General features: G+C 64.7%; 1 protein-coding gene across 1 annotated transcript; it reads left to right on the top strand.

Annotated features, from left to right (window-relative positions):
- The first annotated feature begins 178 nt into the window (after positions 1–178).
- Positions 179–17,494, top strand: CHLRE_03g162900v5 (uncharacterized protein). Its single transcript, XM_043060733.1, has 26 exons — positions 179–713; positions 1,670–1,736; positions 2,045–2,158; positions 2,461–2,571; positions 2,900–3,013; positions 3,442–3,579; positions 4,685–4,817; positions 4,983–5,122; positions 5,371–5,487; positions 5,680–5,841; positions 6,081–6,177; positions 6,368–6,436; positions 6,642–6,810; positions 7,186–7,341; positions 7,538–7,783; positions 8,191–8,240; positions 8,468–8,541; positions 8,818–8,886; positions 9,071–9,174; positions 9,457–11,767; positions 12,027–12,242; positions 12,569–12,636; positions 12,820–14,292; positions 14,615–15,448; positions 15,617–15,746; positions 16,080–17,494. Exons 1-26 carry the CDS (start codon positions 520–522, stop codon positions 16,152–16,154), a joined length of 7,431 nt encoding a protein of 2,476 aa, XP_042925862.1. The 5' UTR covers positions 179–519; the 3' UTR covers positions 16,155–17,494.
- Positions 17,495–17,532: the final 38 nt, after the last annotated feature.

The raw sequence follows: 17,532 nt of genomic DNA, 5'->3' as shown, positions 1-17,532 counted from the left end.
GGGCCACTTGCGGGCAAGCTCGCGGGGTCGAGTGCACTGCACTGCCAAAACCCGCCCAGTTCCGCCGACCGGGCCTGGCGAGTCAACACAAGTCCTGGTGCCTGATGCCCCTTTGCAACGGGTCAACGGGATTATCGTTAAAAAACATAACGTCATAAGAGTCTGGGCCTCTCAGGCTCTCACACTTGGCTCTCACACTTGGTCCCTCATTCCAGCGTTGCCGCATACGCTGCTCCCGAGTTTTTTTGCGTGAAACACAACCTGTATGTAATTGCTGTATGGTGGTCAGGGTCTTGGCGGCTGTGAAGCGCGTCAGACTCGATTAACACGGCTGTATCAATGTGAGGCCAGACGCGTCATCTTGCTGCCCCACGTGCAATGTTTAACACAGTTACCAGTGAGAGGCATTTCATAGCGATGCGCACGCGTATGTGCTTGGCCAGCAGTCGGCTTGAAAAGCTTAAAGAAGCATGCTTACTTCTACCTGCCGCTTGTATTTGGCAGCTATGCGCTTAAACGATGGGAGTGTTTGGAATTAAACAGCGGCGAAGTCGTGAAGCCAGGGTGTGGACGTCGTCAGGGCCGCGCTGCCTCCGGCTAGTACTGGCGCTGCTATATCTAAACGCATACACAGTATGTGCGGTGCATTCCAGCAAGCCTGAAGAAGTTGACGACGAATGCGCTCGCGCATACACAGCCACGGTGCTGCAAAGGTGCGTTATCAGGCTAGGCGTGTCTTATGTAGTAAGAGTTAAAGGTGTTCAAACGCGCAAGGCTTAGACCAAAACCGGGTGGCGCGTAATGCGCACTTGTGGCCTTGTTCCTCTGGGAATGCAGCGCCGCTCTTTCCATTCATAAGTTGAACACCATGACCTGTTTCTGCCGTGGATTGGAGGCATTGTCGTCGCGGCAGGACTCCCTCAGGAGCCACGCAACCGGGGGCGGGACCGTGGGGCGGGACCCTGCGCCCGTGCCCTGCGCCCCACGCACAACTTGTTGCCCCACGGACATGATGCGACGTCTCCCCTTGGAATCGGCATTCAGGACACCAACCTTGTCTTGTTTTGTGGGCGCAACCTACTAGCTGGCGCCGTCGGGTGGTTGTGGGGCTTCTAGGAACTGGTGCTGGTGTGTTCGGAGTGCCATCATGCGAGGACGCTCGTGCCCGCTGCCCGAACACACTGGTCGCCGGCCGTGTGCTGTGCCCGGGTCCGTGAAATAAGCGCAGCTGTGTCAAGCGCCTGGTTACCTCCAGCTCCCGCGTCCGAATGCCCGCCGTTATATATGTGTACGGGTGCAGGACTGAGGCCTGGTCCTCTGAAATGACCAGCCCGTCCACACCCAGGGTACACGAGTCTAAATCTACTACTATGCCGGCCCCCACGCCTGCGTAGTCGTTGTGGGCCCATCCCTCGAGCATACGGTGGTCTCAAGCATGCTGCAACTGCATGCACCAGCACTGATAATGCATGTGCGGCCCAGCCCACCTGACGTCCCAGATGGCGCCGCCGCAGCAAACCTGACGGGACATTTACGTCTCCCACACCGCTGCAGTGCTGAAACACAGGGCAAACAGCCCATGCTGCCAGCCACTGCCACGCCGCTGACTGCGCCTCCCTCATGCTCTCGCTCCCGTGTGCGACCCCTTCCCCCGCGGCCCCCGCCACAGCTGCTCTCCGTCCGGCGGCGCCAGCAGCACCCTGGGCAGCATCACGCTGAGTGACACGCAGCCGCCGGTGAGCTGCAGCACGTGTGTGTGTGTGTGTGTGTGTGTGTGTGTGTGTGTGTGTGTGTGTGTGTGTGTGTGTGTGTGTGTGTGTGCGCGCGCGCGCAGCGGTGCTGTGCAGCTGAAGGCAGCTGCACGCGGGCGGGCTGTGCTCATGAAGGCGGCAGGATGGAGGCGCGGGTGGGGCGGCGCACGCCGCTGCGGCGTCACTGTGCCGCGACGTGGCGTACGGTTGCCGGGCAGTTGGCGATGGCTGCCATACCCAGGGGTAAAATCAAAAGTTGGCGGCTGGCCCGCCCGCCCGCCGCTGCTCCACAGGTCCGACTGGCGGCGAGTGGACTCCTATCGCGATGCGGGCCCGGTTTGGGGCTGAGCTCGTCAGCTGCTGCGGCGCCGGCTGCGCCCGGAAACAGCTCGGCCCGGACGCTGCGGGTGCGGCGCGGCGCGGCCGGGAGGGGGAGGGGCTGGCGAGAGGGAGGGGGGGCTCCTGCTTCGTCCATTGGGGCGCTCTGCGGGCGGTCGGGGTGGAAATGGGAGGGCAGAGTGCCCTCCGCGTGCTTAAATGCGACCATGTGTACCGCCAGTTTCCGGCCGAGCTACGTCGTGGGCGGGTGCCGTACAGGGCACACGCCCGCAACATCAAGGTAACCTGTCCATGCCGGTTGCCTAGCGCCGCACAGCTCCAATAGTCTGCAAGCCTTGCTGACGCGCACCTCCTCCACGTCTGCACGCAGCCGCTGCGGGTGGTGGGGCCCAACAGCACCATCTTCCGGGTGCTGCGGGAGCAGGCCAAGGTGTACGCCGCCACCACCGGCGTGCCTGTGGTGTTCGACTTGCTGGAGCTGGTGCGTGTGCGTGTGTGTGTGTGTGTGTGGGGGGGGGGGTACATTCATGATTATGTAGGAAGTGAAGGCGTAGCCAGGAACAGTAGTACAGCAGACGCGTCGTTACCGAGGTCCGTGAAGTCCAGCGGCCAGCGGGGGCCCATACGGCGCGTGCTTCATACGGTGTCTGTGGGCCGGCGAAAGCAGGAGCGGAAGTTAAGACCGGGCACACACGGCAATCAATTTTGCGATTGTACGCGCAAAAACGTGTCTCCATCCCACGTAACGCCCACACTCCCCTGACGCCGCGGCCCCCTCCCGCTCACGCCCTTGCGCCGCATACCTGCAGACAGCCTTTGTGGCCGAGCGCGGCCGCCAGCTGCTGGACCCGAACCCGCCCAACGGCACGCACGGCTTTGACGCGCTGCTGGCGGCGCCCACGTCGTTTGGCGATGCCGACATTGTGAGTCCGCTGGTTACTTGCGAGGGGGGAGGGCTGCATGCACAACGGGGCGTGTGCGCAACGGGCGAGCAATCCCACTCTCGCGGCTTTTGGGCTTTGGATTAAACCGGACTGGACATCGCCCCCATCGCACAGCCCACAAACACTCCCCCCGTGACGCTCCCCCCTTTCGCTTTGTACCTTGGACTCGTGCATGTAACCCCCCCCATACACTTCTCTGTACCAATCTCTGCACACACACCTGGACTTTTTCATTTGGCCCGGGCACATAACCCTCCCCACATACCGTAATACTCCGTCCTGCATGGACGGCTACGCGCCCCCCCCCCCTACGACTTTGCCTGCAGTCTTCAGGGCACCCTGCTTTTCAACCATCTTTGCAACTTCCCGTGCCCCCGTGCCTCCCCTCCTCCTCCCCCCCTCTGCAGGGCGGCAAGCTGACCGACCTGACCTACCTGGTGCTGGGCGACCGGCTGTTGGGCTGGGCCGGCATCCAGGCCAGTGCCAAGGCCAGCGTCATGTACGACGGCCGCGTGTCGGCGGTGCCCTTCATCCCCGCGCCCCAGGTGCGGCCGCAGGGCAGGCGGCAGGGCAGCCGGCAGGGCGGGATGTGGGATCCATTAGGCTTCTGCGCTGCTTTGCTTGCTTCTCCCCTCTTCCACTTTACACGGTTTCACATCCATACGGGTTGAACATGTGAGCCTAACCGTAACGTAGCACACGCCGCCAGAGCCCACGCACACACACACACACACACACACACACGTGTGTGGGGGTTTGTTGTACTTGCTTGTGTTTCTGTTGGTGTGAGCTTGTGCGCGACCCGGGCTGGTGGGGTGTGCGGGTGTGCGGTCCTTGCTGGCGGGCGGGTAACGTAGCCAATCCCGGTGTCGGGGGCGGGGGGTTTAGGACTCCCGCCGGTCTGTGGGGGTGTCTCCTGTGGTCTGGGGGGTCTGCGGTTTGTGAGGGTGTGCTCGTTGGTGGGCGTGTCGGGAGCGTGGGCCTTGTCGCTGCGCCTTGGTCTGGGGTCTCGTGTAGTCGCCGTCGCGCGCACCGCTGTAACGCCGCGGTCTGCCAACCTGCCTGTCCCGCCCGCGTACCAAGCCTGCCCCAACCACCGACGCGGCCACTGCGGCCGCGAGCATGCCTCGCCTCGGTGCCGCCATGGAGTGGGGAGCGGGAGGCCAGCTCCCGCCAGCCCATGGCGTCACACACACACAAACCAGCCTATGTCTGACACTTGCGCACACATGCGGGATACGGGTTATGCGCGGGTTCGGGGGTGACGGGCACACGCCCTTTTCTGCCAGCCGAGTCAGCCCGACCCAGCGTCTCTGCAACCGCCGCCCGCCATGCGCCCCATGCAGTCGGGCGCTATTTGCAGCCGCGCGGCCCCAGACTCGTGGGGTTACAGGCTTATCGCGGGTAAGTATGACTACCTGGGTGACGGCAACCACGCGACGCTCGGTAAATTGGTAGGTATCCGTAAGTAACTCCGGCGTCGTCTGGGCGGGCTTTCGTTTCGTTTTTTAACACACACACACACACACACACACACACACACACACACACACACACACACACACACACACACACACACACACACACACATAACGTCGCGTTGCTGCATCGCATACACACACACGCACGCGCCTGCTCCCCCACCCCCAGATGCTGTATTACCACCTGGACGCCTTCACGCGCTGGAACCTGTCTGTGCCCAGCACCTGGGAGGAGTACGCCGACCTGGCGGAGGCGCACCACGGCCGCGAGGGGCTGTTCGGCAGCTGCATGCTCATCCCGGGTGAGTCGCGGAGCAGGGAGCGGAGGGCCGGCGCCGCATGCAGCTGCATGCGCGCATGTGCATGCACGTGCGTGCACCTGTCATCTGCACGCACATGGCTGTGTGCGTGTGCGTGTGTGCGCGTGTCAAACCCAAACCCCCAACGTTCCCCTCCATCCCCGCCAGGCTGCGGCAGCGAGAGCTACGTGCTGCGGCTCATCTACGGCAGCTACGTGCAGACCCAGGGGCCCAGCCACGGTATGTACTGGGACCCGGAGACGCTGGAGCCGCTCGTCAACACTCCCGCCATGGAGGCGGCGCTCAAGGTGGGCCGCGCACGAAGCTCCGCGCTCTGTGTGTGGTGTAGGGTAGCTGCTCTTCTCCTCTGCAGAGCACCACGCAGTTGTGTGCTGGGAACTGGGTTGCTTGCGGGCCTGTTGGGGAGCAGGCGGAGGACGAGGAGCGTGTGAAAGAGAGGTCCGGTATGGTACAGCTTGCGGGCCGTTTAGGGAATGCTGGCAACGGCTGATCTATTGTGACCTCCTGGTGTTGATGCCGCCGCCGCCGCCTGCAGATCTGGCGGCGCCTGCGGCTGCTCAACCCCACCGACACCGCGCCGGGCAACTGCCTGCGGCGCGACTACGTGCGCGGCCGCTGCCTGCTGCAGATTCAGGCGGGCACCGACTTCAAGGTGGGGGCGAGAGGGGATTTGTTCTTCAGATGGCATGGATGCCCTTGTCAGGACATGTACGCACGTGGTGGGCCTGGCAGAGCGGGCACTAATTGCGGTGGTGTTCTACGGTATGTCTGCGCGCGCACACGAGCACACACACAAACACCGCAAGCCCCGCACAATCTGCTGCTGGGTCGTGCGTGGTTGCAGGTGGGCTCCGTCAGCCCCAACTCCACCGGCTGGACGGCGATGCGCGGCCGCATGGGCATCGCGCTGCAGCCCGGCACCACACACGTGCTGGACCGGCAGACGCGGCAGCTGGTGCCGTGCACCCGCGAGCGCTGCCCGTACGCGTACGGCACCTCCGTCGTGGTGAGCGCGGCGGCACGTACCGTACAGCAGGGCCGCCTGGAGGCTGGCAGGGCTGGGGCGGCGGGAGGGCGGCGGGAGGGCGGAGCCGCTGGCGGCGGCTTGGCTCGGGTTAGCTCTGATGCGAGCGGGTGGTGCTGCACGGGGCCCGTTATGTCGGCCAGCACTTCAGGAACGCGCTCCGGGCTACTGCCGTGAGGAAAACGTACGCCAACCAGCACTCCCACAACCCGCCCCCACAGAACGGAACGGCGCTGCCGGTGAACCGCGCCATCACGACCTCAACGAACATCGTCCTGCTCAACGGCTTGGCGCCCGACGTCTACCAGTTCTACGTGTGTGAGTGCGTTGTGTGTACGGTACATTGGAAAGCGCAAGGGGAAACTATCCCCCTCGCAACCCACTACAAGTCCCCTCAACCGGTGACAACGACTGGCACACAAGTAGTACGCACGCTGGCTGCATACGCGCGCCTCACCTTGCATCAGACCTAATGCAAACTGTATGCAACTTGGGCTCGCACACGCAGACAACCTCTTCAGCTTCTTGGCAAGCCCAGCCGTCATTGGCACACGGGGCCTGCTGACGCTGAACAACGGTGAGCACGCGCCGGCCGCCAGACAGAAGCCGCCGCCACGAACCCAACTTGACCACAACTGCACCAACTAACCCCCACCAATCGACCCAAATCCAACGCCACTGCCAAACTTCGTAACTTTGTGTGTGTCAACCTAACCTTGGTGTGTGTATGTGTGTGTGTGTGTGTGTGTGTGTGTCTGTGTGTGTTGCACTGGCACGCGCAGAGATCCTGCCGGCAAGGGATGACGACCTGGATCCCTCCAACGTGCCGCTGTGGGTCAAGGCCGGCTATGACGAGGGCGACACGCAGCGCTTCCTGCGCGTGCACCGCTGGATGGCGCGCATGGACAACATCAACGCCGACCTCAAGATTCGGCTCACCACCAATGTCACGTAAGCGTGGTGCAGGGTTCAGGGTTCGGGTTCAGCCAGTCAGGGTTCGGCCAGTCAGGGTTTTGCCTGTCAGCTATTGGTAGCTCTTTCGTGCACATGCAGGCATGCATATACACATGCACATACACATGCGCATGCAGGCATGCATATGCACATGCACATGCGCTGCGCGCTCGGGCGCTTGGCCGGCCATATGCATGCACTGAAGTAGCGCGGGCGGCTTGGGGCAAATTGGGCCCCGGGGCTGCGCAGCTTCGGCTGACGGCCTTAGCGCCTGGGCATCTCTTCCCGTAGCCAGCACACCGCTGTCGCCGCCGCAACCTGTGTCATGTGTCCTTACATTTTCGGCCGTCTATGTGTGCTCCTACAATGCAGTAATGCCATGCTGGCGGCCGCGTTGGCGTACGGCAGCCCGGCCGCCAACATCACCGCCGCCTCCGCCAGTAACGTAATGGCGGCGCTGGAGGCGGTGCTCAACCGCATCGTGGCGGCGGAGGGCGGCAAGGAGGGCTTCGCGGCGCAGTACCGCAGGTGGGAGGTGGCGCCGGCGTGCGTGCAGATCTATGCTGTCGGTGATCGCGTTGTGTGTGTGAGGGTGGCCTTTGGTTGTGAGCCTGATACCTGCATGGCATGGCTGGACGTACGCGTGGTGCAGGTACCGCATCTTCATCATTTTGAATCTGTAAGATATGCTTTTGATAGCGCTCGGCATTCTCCCAACCGACAGGGCCGTTAACTGGAGCCCACAGACGATCGACGAGGCGCCGCCGCCGCCGTCGTCCTCATCTGCCTCTCGGGCGCTGACGCTTGGCCTAGCCATCGGCATTCCGCTGGGCGTGACCGCGCTCGCGGCGGTTGTGGCGGCGGCGTGGGTGATGGGCCGGCGGCGGGGCTGGCAGCAGCGCTGGCGGCGGCGCGGCGGCGCGGCAGTGCCGGGCGCCGGCAGCTCCACCACCCTGTGTGTCACCGACATGTGAGAACAGGACTTCGATTAGTTGCTGAGATCTTGCCCGCATGTTGACGAATGCCATGAGGCCGAGCCAATGCAGGCAGTGCACTGAGGTCGCGCCCGCCTGTCGGCATATGATTACTGGCGCCCTTGTTGCGTGCCCAATGTTCTTGGTGCCCTGGTTGGTGGGGCCAGGCCGGGCCAGGCTGGGCCGGGCCCCGGTACTGCATGTACGGCTCTGCACGCAACCGTGCTGCCCAACTCAACACATAAACACACACTTTGCGCTTGGTTGCCCTGGTGCTCTGAACACACACACGCACACACAGGCACACACACACACACACACACACAGACACACACACAGACACACACACACAGACACACACACAGACACACACACACACGCACGTCCCCTGCTGACCGCTCAGTGAGTCATCTACGCTGCTGTGGGAGTACCTGCCGGCGGAGTGCATGGACGGTGAGCCAGGGGGCGAAAGCGCCAGCAGCTGCTGCACGACCACACGGCCGGACTAATGAACGGGTTCCCGGCGGATTGGCGGTGGAAACAAAGCCATGGTTGCTTACATACGCGCCATCGCATCGACATGACATACGACACAGTGCTATGGCAACGCTGATCCACCCTGAGTCCCTGACCCTGCTCGCCTCATGCCCCCTACTGGCACGCTCCTTGGCTTGCCGCAGCCGCCCTCAAGCTCCACCACCGCGTCATTCGGCAGCTGCTGCTGCAGCACAGCGGCTACGAGTCCGCGACCGAGGTGGGTGGGGAGCATGGGCGGCTGTGTGGGGCTGTGCTTTGGAATGGGTTCCGCACTGCTGTCACCGACTCCTGCGGCTGAAGCAAAAGGCACGGGCTGTCGGGGCCCGCTTGAAGTGGAGGACGGCCGTGGCAGCAGCGGCCCGTACACACGTGCGGCACAACCCAGAACGTAATCGCCCAGTGCAGCCCCGTGCATCAGCTTTCAGCAATCGCTGCTACTGTCTGCCGCTGCTGCCTGCCGCTGCTGCTGTTGTTGCTACTGCCGCTGCTGCAGGGGGACTCGTTCATCCTGGCCTTCCACCGGCCACTGGACGCGTTGCTGTTCGCGGCGGAGGCGCAGCAGGTGCGGCACGACCAGAGCGAATGCAGGGATGGGCATGGGAGGGATCTTAAGTGGGCTGTGATCCGTCTTCCTTCACACACACACACACACACACACATACACACACACATATACATACACACAACACACACAAACGCTTTGTGCGCTCCAACACCATCCACGCGTGCACACGCGCGCGCCCCAGGCTCTGCTGGACGCGGTCTGGCCAGTGCAGTTGCTGCAGCACGAGCCGCTGCCGGAGGTGGACCCACAGGATGACCCCGGGGCAGAGGTGGCGCTGCTGCACAGGTGGGGCGGAAGGCGGGGGGCTCAGGCAGGGCTAGCTAGGAGGCGGCGATGTTGGTGCGGCGCTGCGTTCCGCTCCCGGGCGAGGCGATGGGGGAGTCGTGCTTCCCAGGTCCCGAACCGCGCATGCACAGCAGCAGCTGGCAGCAGGCAGGCGCAGGATATGGTCGCATCGGGCCCACACTCGTGCTGTCATGCACCATCCTCTTATGGGCCTTTGGCTTATCCAGGCACGGCTAGCTGACCCTTCTCTGCACGCGTACACACCCCCAACTGCCCACACAGGCCGGCTCAGCGCGGCCCGCGTGCCGCCGGCACCCCTCGCCGCCATACTAGCAAGCGCTCCATGTCGCCTCAGGTCTCAGCCTTGGCGGCCGCGGCCGCCGTCGCGGCGTCCGCCTCCACCGGCGGCCCTGCGGCGGCCGCAGCGACTGCAAATGCCAGCACCGCTAGCGGTCCTGCGACTGGCACCGGCGCGGGCGCAGCGTCAGCAGGCGCCACGAGCCTTGCCGCACTGCTGACCGGCCAGGGCAGCGTAGAGCCGAACACAATGGGGCTGCTGCAAAAGGCGATGATGAGCAACAGCGGTGGCGCTGGTGGCGCTGGCGGCGTCAGTGGCGGCGCTGGTGGCAGGCCGCCCTCAGCGGACATACTACAGCTGAGGGGATCTGGCGTGCTGATGTCCAGGTTCAGTGGAGCCGGGCTGGACGGCAGCGGTCCGCTGCTAGGGATCGAGGGCAGCACACACGGCGTCGGATGCGGCGGCGGCATGGGCCCTAGCGGTGCGGCTTCGCCGATGCCGCTGATGCCGCCGCCGATGAGCGCGCTGAGCCCGAGGCTGCGCCGCGCGGCCGCCACCAGCAGCAGCGGCAGCCCGCATGCGCCGCGGTCGTCACGTGGCGGGACGCCTACATCGGCAGGCGGCGCGGCGGCGCGGCGGCGCAGCGTGGGAGGTATGCTGCCCGGCATCCCTGCGACGGGCGCTCTCTCCCTCACGCTACGGCTGGCCGCCTCCCCAGCCCCGTCTGCCGGCGCTGCTACAACCGGTGCTGCAGCCGGTGCCGCCGCGGCAGCTACAGCCGCCTCCATCGCCAGGCCCAACTCTTTGGGTGGCCTGCAACTGGGAACGGCCCTGCCTCTTGATGAATTCAGGCGTGAGTCGTCGCCGGCGGCGTCCTTAGGCGAAAATGGCGCCGCCGCCGCCGCCGCCGCCGCCGCTACCAGTGGCGGCGACGGGCCGGTGGTCAGCGGCAGCGGTAGCTACCGAGCCACAGCCGGCCGCATCATTAGCCGGCTGGGCGGGCCGTTGGCGTCGGCGATCCGCACAAGCCGTGCCTTTGAGAGCCGGCCTTCGCTTGACGACTCGGAGGCTGTTGCAGCTGCCGCCAACTACAATGACTATGGAAGCAGCCCCGTCGCGCATGCCGGCGGCGGGCTGGGCGGGCTGGCACAGTCGCCGTCAACGCAGCGGCGTGGGGAAGACTTTCTGTCGAAGTTGTCGATGGTTCCAGCAGAGATGGCGACGGCGGCTGCAGTGGAAGCGGAGGTGGAGGCGGCCGCTGCGGCAACGGCAGCCGTCGCCCCAGCTGCTGCTGGCATCGGCGCCCGGGCACCCATGGCACTGGCGACGTCGCCGCACCCGGGGCGATCCCCACAAACCAGCAACGCGCAACTGGAGTCGCCGTTCTTCTCGGCAACGCTTCAACCGGTGCCAGGCGCGCCGCCTTTGTTCGGGAACACTGACCAAGAACCAGAACCGCAGCAGCAGCAACAGCGCTTTGAGGTGTCCACCATAGGCTTTGAGGTGATCCCACTCGCAGCATCTGCACCAGTTGTAGCGGTGCCGATACCAGTCCCGACAGGACCGGCAAGATCTCACATGCCGCCAACGGCAGCATCCGAAGGCACCTCTTCGGCGCCGCCGCCGCCAGGGCTGGCGAGTGCCGCGATGCAGAGCGGTGGCTCTGGTGTTGCCAGCAGCAGCGTGGAGCAACAGCATTCACACCTGCAACAGCAGCCACCGCTGCAGCATCCGCGCGTTGCTCACTTTGCCTTCGGCCCGCGCTCAGCGCAGGTTTCGGCTGACGGTACGGAGGCGGGCGCCGGCGCTTTCCCGGCGCTCTTGCCGGCCGGACGGCTGAGGGCGCCACAAGCCGGCACCCTGATCGCGGCTTTGAAGGCCCAGTATCAATTGCTGCGGCCAGGCCGCGTGTTCGCGGTCCCGTCTCCCTTACTGCTGTCGCCCAAAAACAGCGGTCCGCTGCCCGTCGCTCTTCCGCCTCCCTCCTTTGCCAGTGGCGAGATAACGCCCGCGCAGCAGCCGGGGCCTTCACTCGCAATCTCTGCATACGCAGCCGCGGCCGAGGTCCCTGGCGCCGACCTCCGCCGCATGAAGAGCCGCAGCGGCATCACCGCCGCCGCTGCCAGGGCTGGCGGCGCCGCCGCCGCGGGCGCGAACGAGTCCCGTGTGGTTGTGTTCAGAGGCCTGCGGGTGCGGATGGGCCTGCACTCGGGCGTGCCCTCGCCGGGTGACGTCAGCCGCAACACCGCCAGCGGCCGAGTGGTGTTCTCGGGCTACCCGCTGCGGCTGGCCAAGGTGCGTGTGGGGCGCATGTGGGGTGTGTGGCGCATGAGGGGCGTATGTGGGGTGTGTGGGGTGTGTGGGGCGCATGTGGGGCGTGTGGGGTGTGTGGGGTGTGTGGGGTGTGTGGGGTGTGTGGGGTGTGTGGGGCGCATGCGGGCGGGTGGGATGACATGTTGGCACACGGGGATGCGGCCATGAGCGCGGCCCGTCCTCTATTCGAGAGCGCCCCACAGAGCCCCGCTGGCCGTGTATGTTCATACGGACCGTGCAGGCCGTGTCGGACGCCGCGCATGGCGGGATGATCCTGTTCAGCGAGACGGTGCGGGAGGAGCTGCGCGTGGACGGCGAGGAGGACGGCAGCGGCAGCGGCGGTGGCGGCGGCGGCGGCAACAGCGGCGGCGGCAGGGGCTCTCTGCAGGGTCTGTCGGTGCTGTGGATGGGCCGCCACGTCCTTGGCGATGGGCTGAAGGACATGCACTTGTTCCAGGTAAGCGGACTTGGATGGGTAGTATATCTCCAATATCCGCTTGGTTAACCATGTTCAACCTAGGGCGTGAAGGAGAGGGGTGGGGTTCGTGTGTCGTACTAGCACGCACGCACGAGGTCACGCTGTGTACGGAGGTTGTACACAGGTATGCCTGTGTCGAGAGAGCAAGTGTTGGCAAGGACAGCACGGCATGTCAGCACGCTGCGCACTTGGGCGTGCTGCGCTCGGTTCTCCGTTTCGCCTTCGGCCCTCCCCACTCCTGCTAGCGGCACTCCCTTCTTAACTCCTTCATCACGCGGCGTCCCTACGGATCGCATTGCTTACAGGCTGTGTCGCGTGGCATGCTTGGGCGTCTGGCGCTGTTCCCGCCGCTTCGCACCGAGGCCATTATCAGGTGAGTCAGTTGGTGCTGGGCTGAAGGCGTGAGCACAGCAGAAGCAGCGGTTTGTGTGCCAGCCAAAGTCATTTTACCGCACCTTTCACACGCCAGCACATGCACACATATAAAGCGCGTTCCGTATTGTTTCGTGTTCGTGTTTCAACACGCGTGTTCTTTTCACCCCGCGCACACACACAGGCCTTTCACGGGCGTGCTTCAGGCGCCGGTGGTGACAGGCGCAGTGGCGCGTGTGACCGTGGCGGGCGCCAGCACGCTGCTCGCGTGGGACTACCAGCTGGCGTCCTTCGCGCTGGAGATGATGTACGACGCCATAATTGCGGAGCTGGAGTCGTACGCCGCCGTACTCAGCCAACTGCCAGGCTGCAGTACGGAGCCGTACATAGTGGAGGGCGCTTTCGGGCTGGCGGGCCGCAGCGGCGGCGCCGCCGCCGCCGGTGGCGCGGCGCGTGGAAAGGGTGCTGCTGCTGGCGGTGGCGCCGCTGGTGGCAGGGTAAGCGAGGAGTTTGCGTTTGCTGGCAGCTCCGCCGGTCGCGGCGGCGGCGTCGGCGGTGGCGGCGCCGGCGGCGCCGGATTGGGTGCGGGCCAGGCTCAGGGTCGCAGCACTTGCACCGGCAGCCGCCACAGCCGCAGCAGCTCATCCTTCACCGGCAGCGTCATTGACGCCGCGGCTGCCGCGCTCCATCTGCCCAGCTACCACCACCACCACCCTTACACCCAGCCGCCGCCGCAGCAGCAGCAGCAGCAGCAGCGGCAAGCAGCGCGGCTAAGCACTGAGTCCCACCGCCGCAGCGGCGGCGGCGGAGCCGGCGGAGCCAGCGGCAGCGCGCCAGCGGCGCTGGGTTCCAAGCGCGGCAGCGCCGCCACCGCCTCCTCATCTCTGACGGCGGCGGCGGTGGGCGCGTCATCATCGATGGCTTTTGCCGTGCAGCAGGCGCCGTCGTCAGCCGTGCTGACGTCGGAGGCGGGAGGCCTGACCGGGGAGTTGTCCATGGTGCAACCGGACTGCGCCAGTGGCGGAGTGCCGTCCACACCCAACCTCTCGCTCGCTGCGCCGCCGCAGCCGCCGCAGCCGCCACGCCTGGGTAGCGCGCCGCCGCCTCGAGCCGTATCGCTTTCGTCGGACGGGCGCGCCGCCGGCCGCAGCAACAGCGTTGGGGTTGGAGGCAGAGGCGGCAGCCGTGCGGGCGGAGGCCCGCCAGCGGCGGTGGCAGTCATAGATACCGGGGCAGCGCGCGGCGTGGCGGCTCCCGCCAGCTCGGCGGCAGCAGGCATACTTGGGCCCAGACGTTCCTCGTTTGACCTAGCGCCAAAGGCGTCGGGCGGGGCAGCGGCACCGGCGCGGCCACCGCTGCCGCCGGCTGCAGCTGTGCCTTCCGCAAGCGCCATTTTCAGCGGCAAGCGGCCAACGCGGCATGGTGCCAGCAGTGGCGGCGCACTTGCCGCTGCCAAGACGTTCTCGCGCGTTACGAATATTGGCAGCGGACTGACAGCAGCGGCGGCGGCGTGGCTGGGCGATGGCGCGGGCGGCGGCGGCGGCACGTCTGGCGGCGGCAGTGGCGGTCCGGGCGTCATGACCGTCGTGTTTGACTCGGCGCACGCGGCGGCGGCATGGCTCCTGCTTGTGGTTGACCTGCTGCCCTGCTTGGACTGGTAAGTTCTGAACGCTGGCAAAGCACACGGGGGGTAGTACTTGACACCGTCGGGCGCAGCAGAACGGGGCGTGCGGCTCATGTGCGTGCGGGTGTGTTTGGTAGGGATTGGCACTGCTGCCACCATAGCCGGAACCCGCGCCCACACCCCTCAACTCGTGGTCTTGGCCTTCATGCCTGGGTGACCACTTCAACTCAAACACACAGTGAACGCACCGTCTTGGCGCTTTGCATTCCCTGTGCTATACACCAACAATTAAATCGGCTCTAGCCCACACACGCCAACCCTGCCGCCTGTTCCGCACGTGCCGCCGCGTCCACAGGCCGGCCGAGTTGCTGTCGCACCCGCTGTGTGAGGACCTGACCTTTGATGATGCGGTGGTGGTGGGCGCCCTCGACTCCAATGCCGACATGGTGGCGCTGAGGCTGCAGCGCCAGCAAGAGGTGCGCGCCAACCCGCAGCAGGGCGCTGCCATTGCCGGCGGCACCGGTGCCAGCACCGGTGCCGGCACCGGTGCCGGCACAGGCAGCAGCAGTGTGGCCGCGGCGGTGCAGCCGCAGCCGCAGCCGCAGCGTGCGTCGTCGATGTCAAAGGAAATGCAGCGGCAGGAGCAGCAGCAGCCGGCTGCAGGGACGGCTGCTGCAGCGGCGGCGATAGCATTTGGCCAGCCTCACGTTGCCAATGTGGCGGGAGCTGTGGTGGCGGCGGCGGCGGCAAACCGGACCAGCGCCAGTGGCAGTGTCTCTGTGGACATCGTCCTGCCGTCGTCAGCACCATCGGCCCTGGCTGCTCCCTGCGGCGCCAGCGGTACCGCGCTTTCAGGAGCTACAGCTGCAACCCGAGCAGCCAGCGGCGCTGCCATTGCCGACGTCACAATTAGGAATGCCGAAGACGGGCGTGGGCCTGTCGGGCCCTTGGCTGAATCCAAGCTCACAAGACCTGTCGAGGAGCCGGAGCCGCAATCTCAGTCGCGGCAGCAGTCGTCGCAGCGCACTGGTATGGCCGCTGCAGCCGACGAGATTGCAGCTGGAGCCACTGCCGCCGTGGCCGCGGCCGCGGCGGCGGCCGCGGCCGGAGTTGGTAGTGGGGGTGGCAACACGTGGCGTGCGCAGCTGCCGCCACGCTCGGGCGTCGTGTTCCGCGGCCTCCGCGCCAAGTGAGTTCCACAAAGGCCTTCGCCTGGCAACGAGCATGCACCTGCCTCTTAACATGCCGTTCGAGCAGTAATATAGCCTTGCATGCTGTTGCTTGTGCTCAAGTAAGCGTTTACGTGACGTCACGCGTGCGGGTATCGGCTGTGTGCACTCTCGTGCTGTACACACAGGTGTGCGGTGGTGTACGGCGAACTTGGGGGTGAGCTGCCTGCGGGGCTCGCCTCCTCGGGCCAGCTGGCGTATCGGGGCAAGGCGTGGACCGCGGCGGGCCGGGTTGCAGCCAAGGCCAAGGCAGGGGAGGTAAGGTGGCCGCCTCGTGTTGGGGTCGGGGCTGGGGTGGGTCGGGGCTGGGGTGGGTGGGTCAGGTGGGGCGGGTGCGGCTGGCGCGCTCAACGTGCAGGTGCCTGTAGGCTTGGCCAAACGCTGCATAAACACAGGCACACCTCTTCCCCTTGTGCTTCCTCAACGCGCGCGCGCGCGCACACACACACACACACACACACACCTTTGCTGCATCGCATACACTGTCTTTGCGCAACGTTTTCCTTGTGCTCTTTAACACACACACACACACACACATGCACGTCGTCTTCCATGCCCACGTCTCAGTAACGCCGAATGCAATGCGCGCAGGTCGCCACAAATGCCGCGACGGTGGCCCTCCTTCCACCTTCTATTGCCAAGCTCGTGACTGTGAAGAACGTCTGAGAGCAGTAAACGCCACGGAGGGAAACCAATAAGAGTTGCGCAGCAGGCCCTTGCAGGGCAGGTGCCACTGGATGGGTGCACACCCTCTCCAATGATACCGTGCGTGCACTGTTGCTGAAGATTCAACCTGCAGAATTGTCGCGAATGCGTTTCATGTTCAGGAGTCACATGACGTGCCACGCTGTGCAGCGCCGTGGTCCGTGTGGCCATGCCTGCTGTAGCTTTTATGTTGAATGAATGCGACGAATTGACTGACATTGGAGCTGGCTGGCTTGGTGCGTTTTGCCAGGACCAGGAGCACTGGCTGTGGACTTCTTCCACATGATTCATGATGACTCAGCCGCCTGTGCTGGGTGGTTTTAATTACAATATCAGTCTCGGAGTATGCGGCGTTTGGGAGCGGGTGTAGCAGCTGGTGTGCGAGCACCCTTTGTAGCGTTCGACCAGCCGCGCACTCCTGCCCTGCCGGTGCAAATTGTTTGCCATCTGCTGGGTTCTGGGAATCAGCTGCACCCTACGGGACTTCACCACCCTGCCTTACAGCGGGTGCTAGCGTTGCGTTGTTGGGTTGTCAGTACGGCATCGCCCAACTGGTATTATATGATGTCGGTAGTGCGAAGCGTCTTGGGTGGGGACCTCGAGCAGCCTCCCCCAGATGGATAAAGTACGGTAAAGGATCAATTACAGAACGCTGCGTGGCAATGCTGCTTCTATCTTGGCTGCGCCTGCAATACGTGTGATGGCTGATAACACCTAGGCTGACAGTCGGCAAACACGCGATCAACATTTTTTTCGGGGTGCACTCCTCCTTTGTGGACGCAAAGCGGTCGAGCACTGATTTCATGGACTACGAGGGCAATGCCACCGACGGCAAGCAGCACCGGGTGGCGCTGTGTGCTGTGGGTGCAGCCCTGTGCAGCACATGTTTAGTGCCCGCAGGCATGCGGCAAGCGTTGCGTGTTTCTTTATAAAAGGTTGGTGGTGGTTACAGCGAGGCGCGAGGAACCGCACATGTGCTGTGCCTTGCGGTTGCCTTTGTCAGGTTGCCTGTGCCGTGGAATCACTTGGAATCATCGATAGGATAAGATGAGTGGCGCACGCTTGTGCTACTGTTTGCTGGTGCTGGATGAAGACTGGCGTGGTTGGCGCATGGAGGCGGCAGCAGCAGCAGCTTAAGTGCTGGGAAGCGTGTGCGTCGGGTTTGCAGTAACTGCTGACCCCAAGGCAACGGCAGCACGTGATTATTGTAGTGGTGTACGGGCGCAGCAACAGCCGTCTGGCAGCCGGGTAGCGCTGGTGTCATCAGTAGACGTCCGGTCCGCAGATCCGAAGCAATCACGGGCTATCCTTCACTCACCAAGTCCTTTTCACTTCGTCC

The sequence above is a fragment of the Chlamydomonas reinhardtii genome, chromosome 3 (assembly GCF_000002595.2).
Source record: "Chlamydomonas reinhardtii strain CC-503 cw92 mt+ chromosome 3, whole genome shotgun sequence".
Taxonomy (NCBI): domain Eukaryota; kingdom Viridiplantae; phylum Chlorophyta; class Chlorophyceae; order Chlamydomonadales; family Chlamydomonadaceae; genus Chlamydomonas; species Chlamydomonas reinhardtii.
The sequence above is the reverse complement of the archived record's forward strand: the minus strand, read 5'-3'. Positions and strand labels throughout refer to the sequence as shown.

Bases quoted from the DNA above. Each gene is read 5' to 3' on its own strand.
- CHLRE_03g162900v5 (XM_043060733.1), top strand. From the start codon at position 520: ATGGGAGTGTTTGGAATTAAACAGCGGCGAAGTCGTGAAGCCAGGGTG. The intron at 1,737-2,044 runs GTGAGCTGCAGC...GCTGCTCCACAG, and splicing joins TGAGTGACACGCAGCCGCCG to GTCCGACTGGCGGCGAGTGG. The intron at 2,159-2,460 runs GTGCGGCGCGGC...GTCTGCACGCAG, and splicing joins GCTCGGCCCGGACGCTGCGG to CCGCTGCGGGTGGTGGGGCC.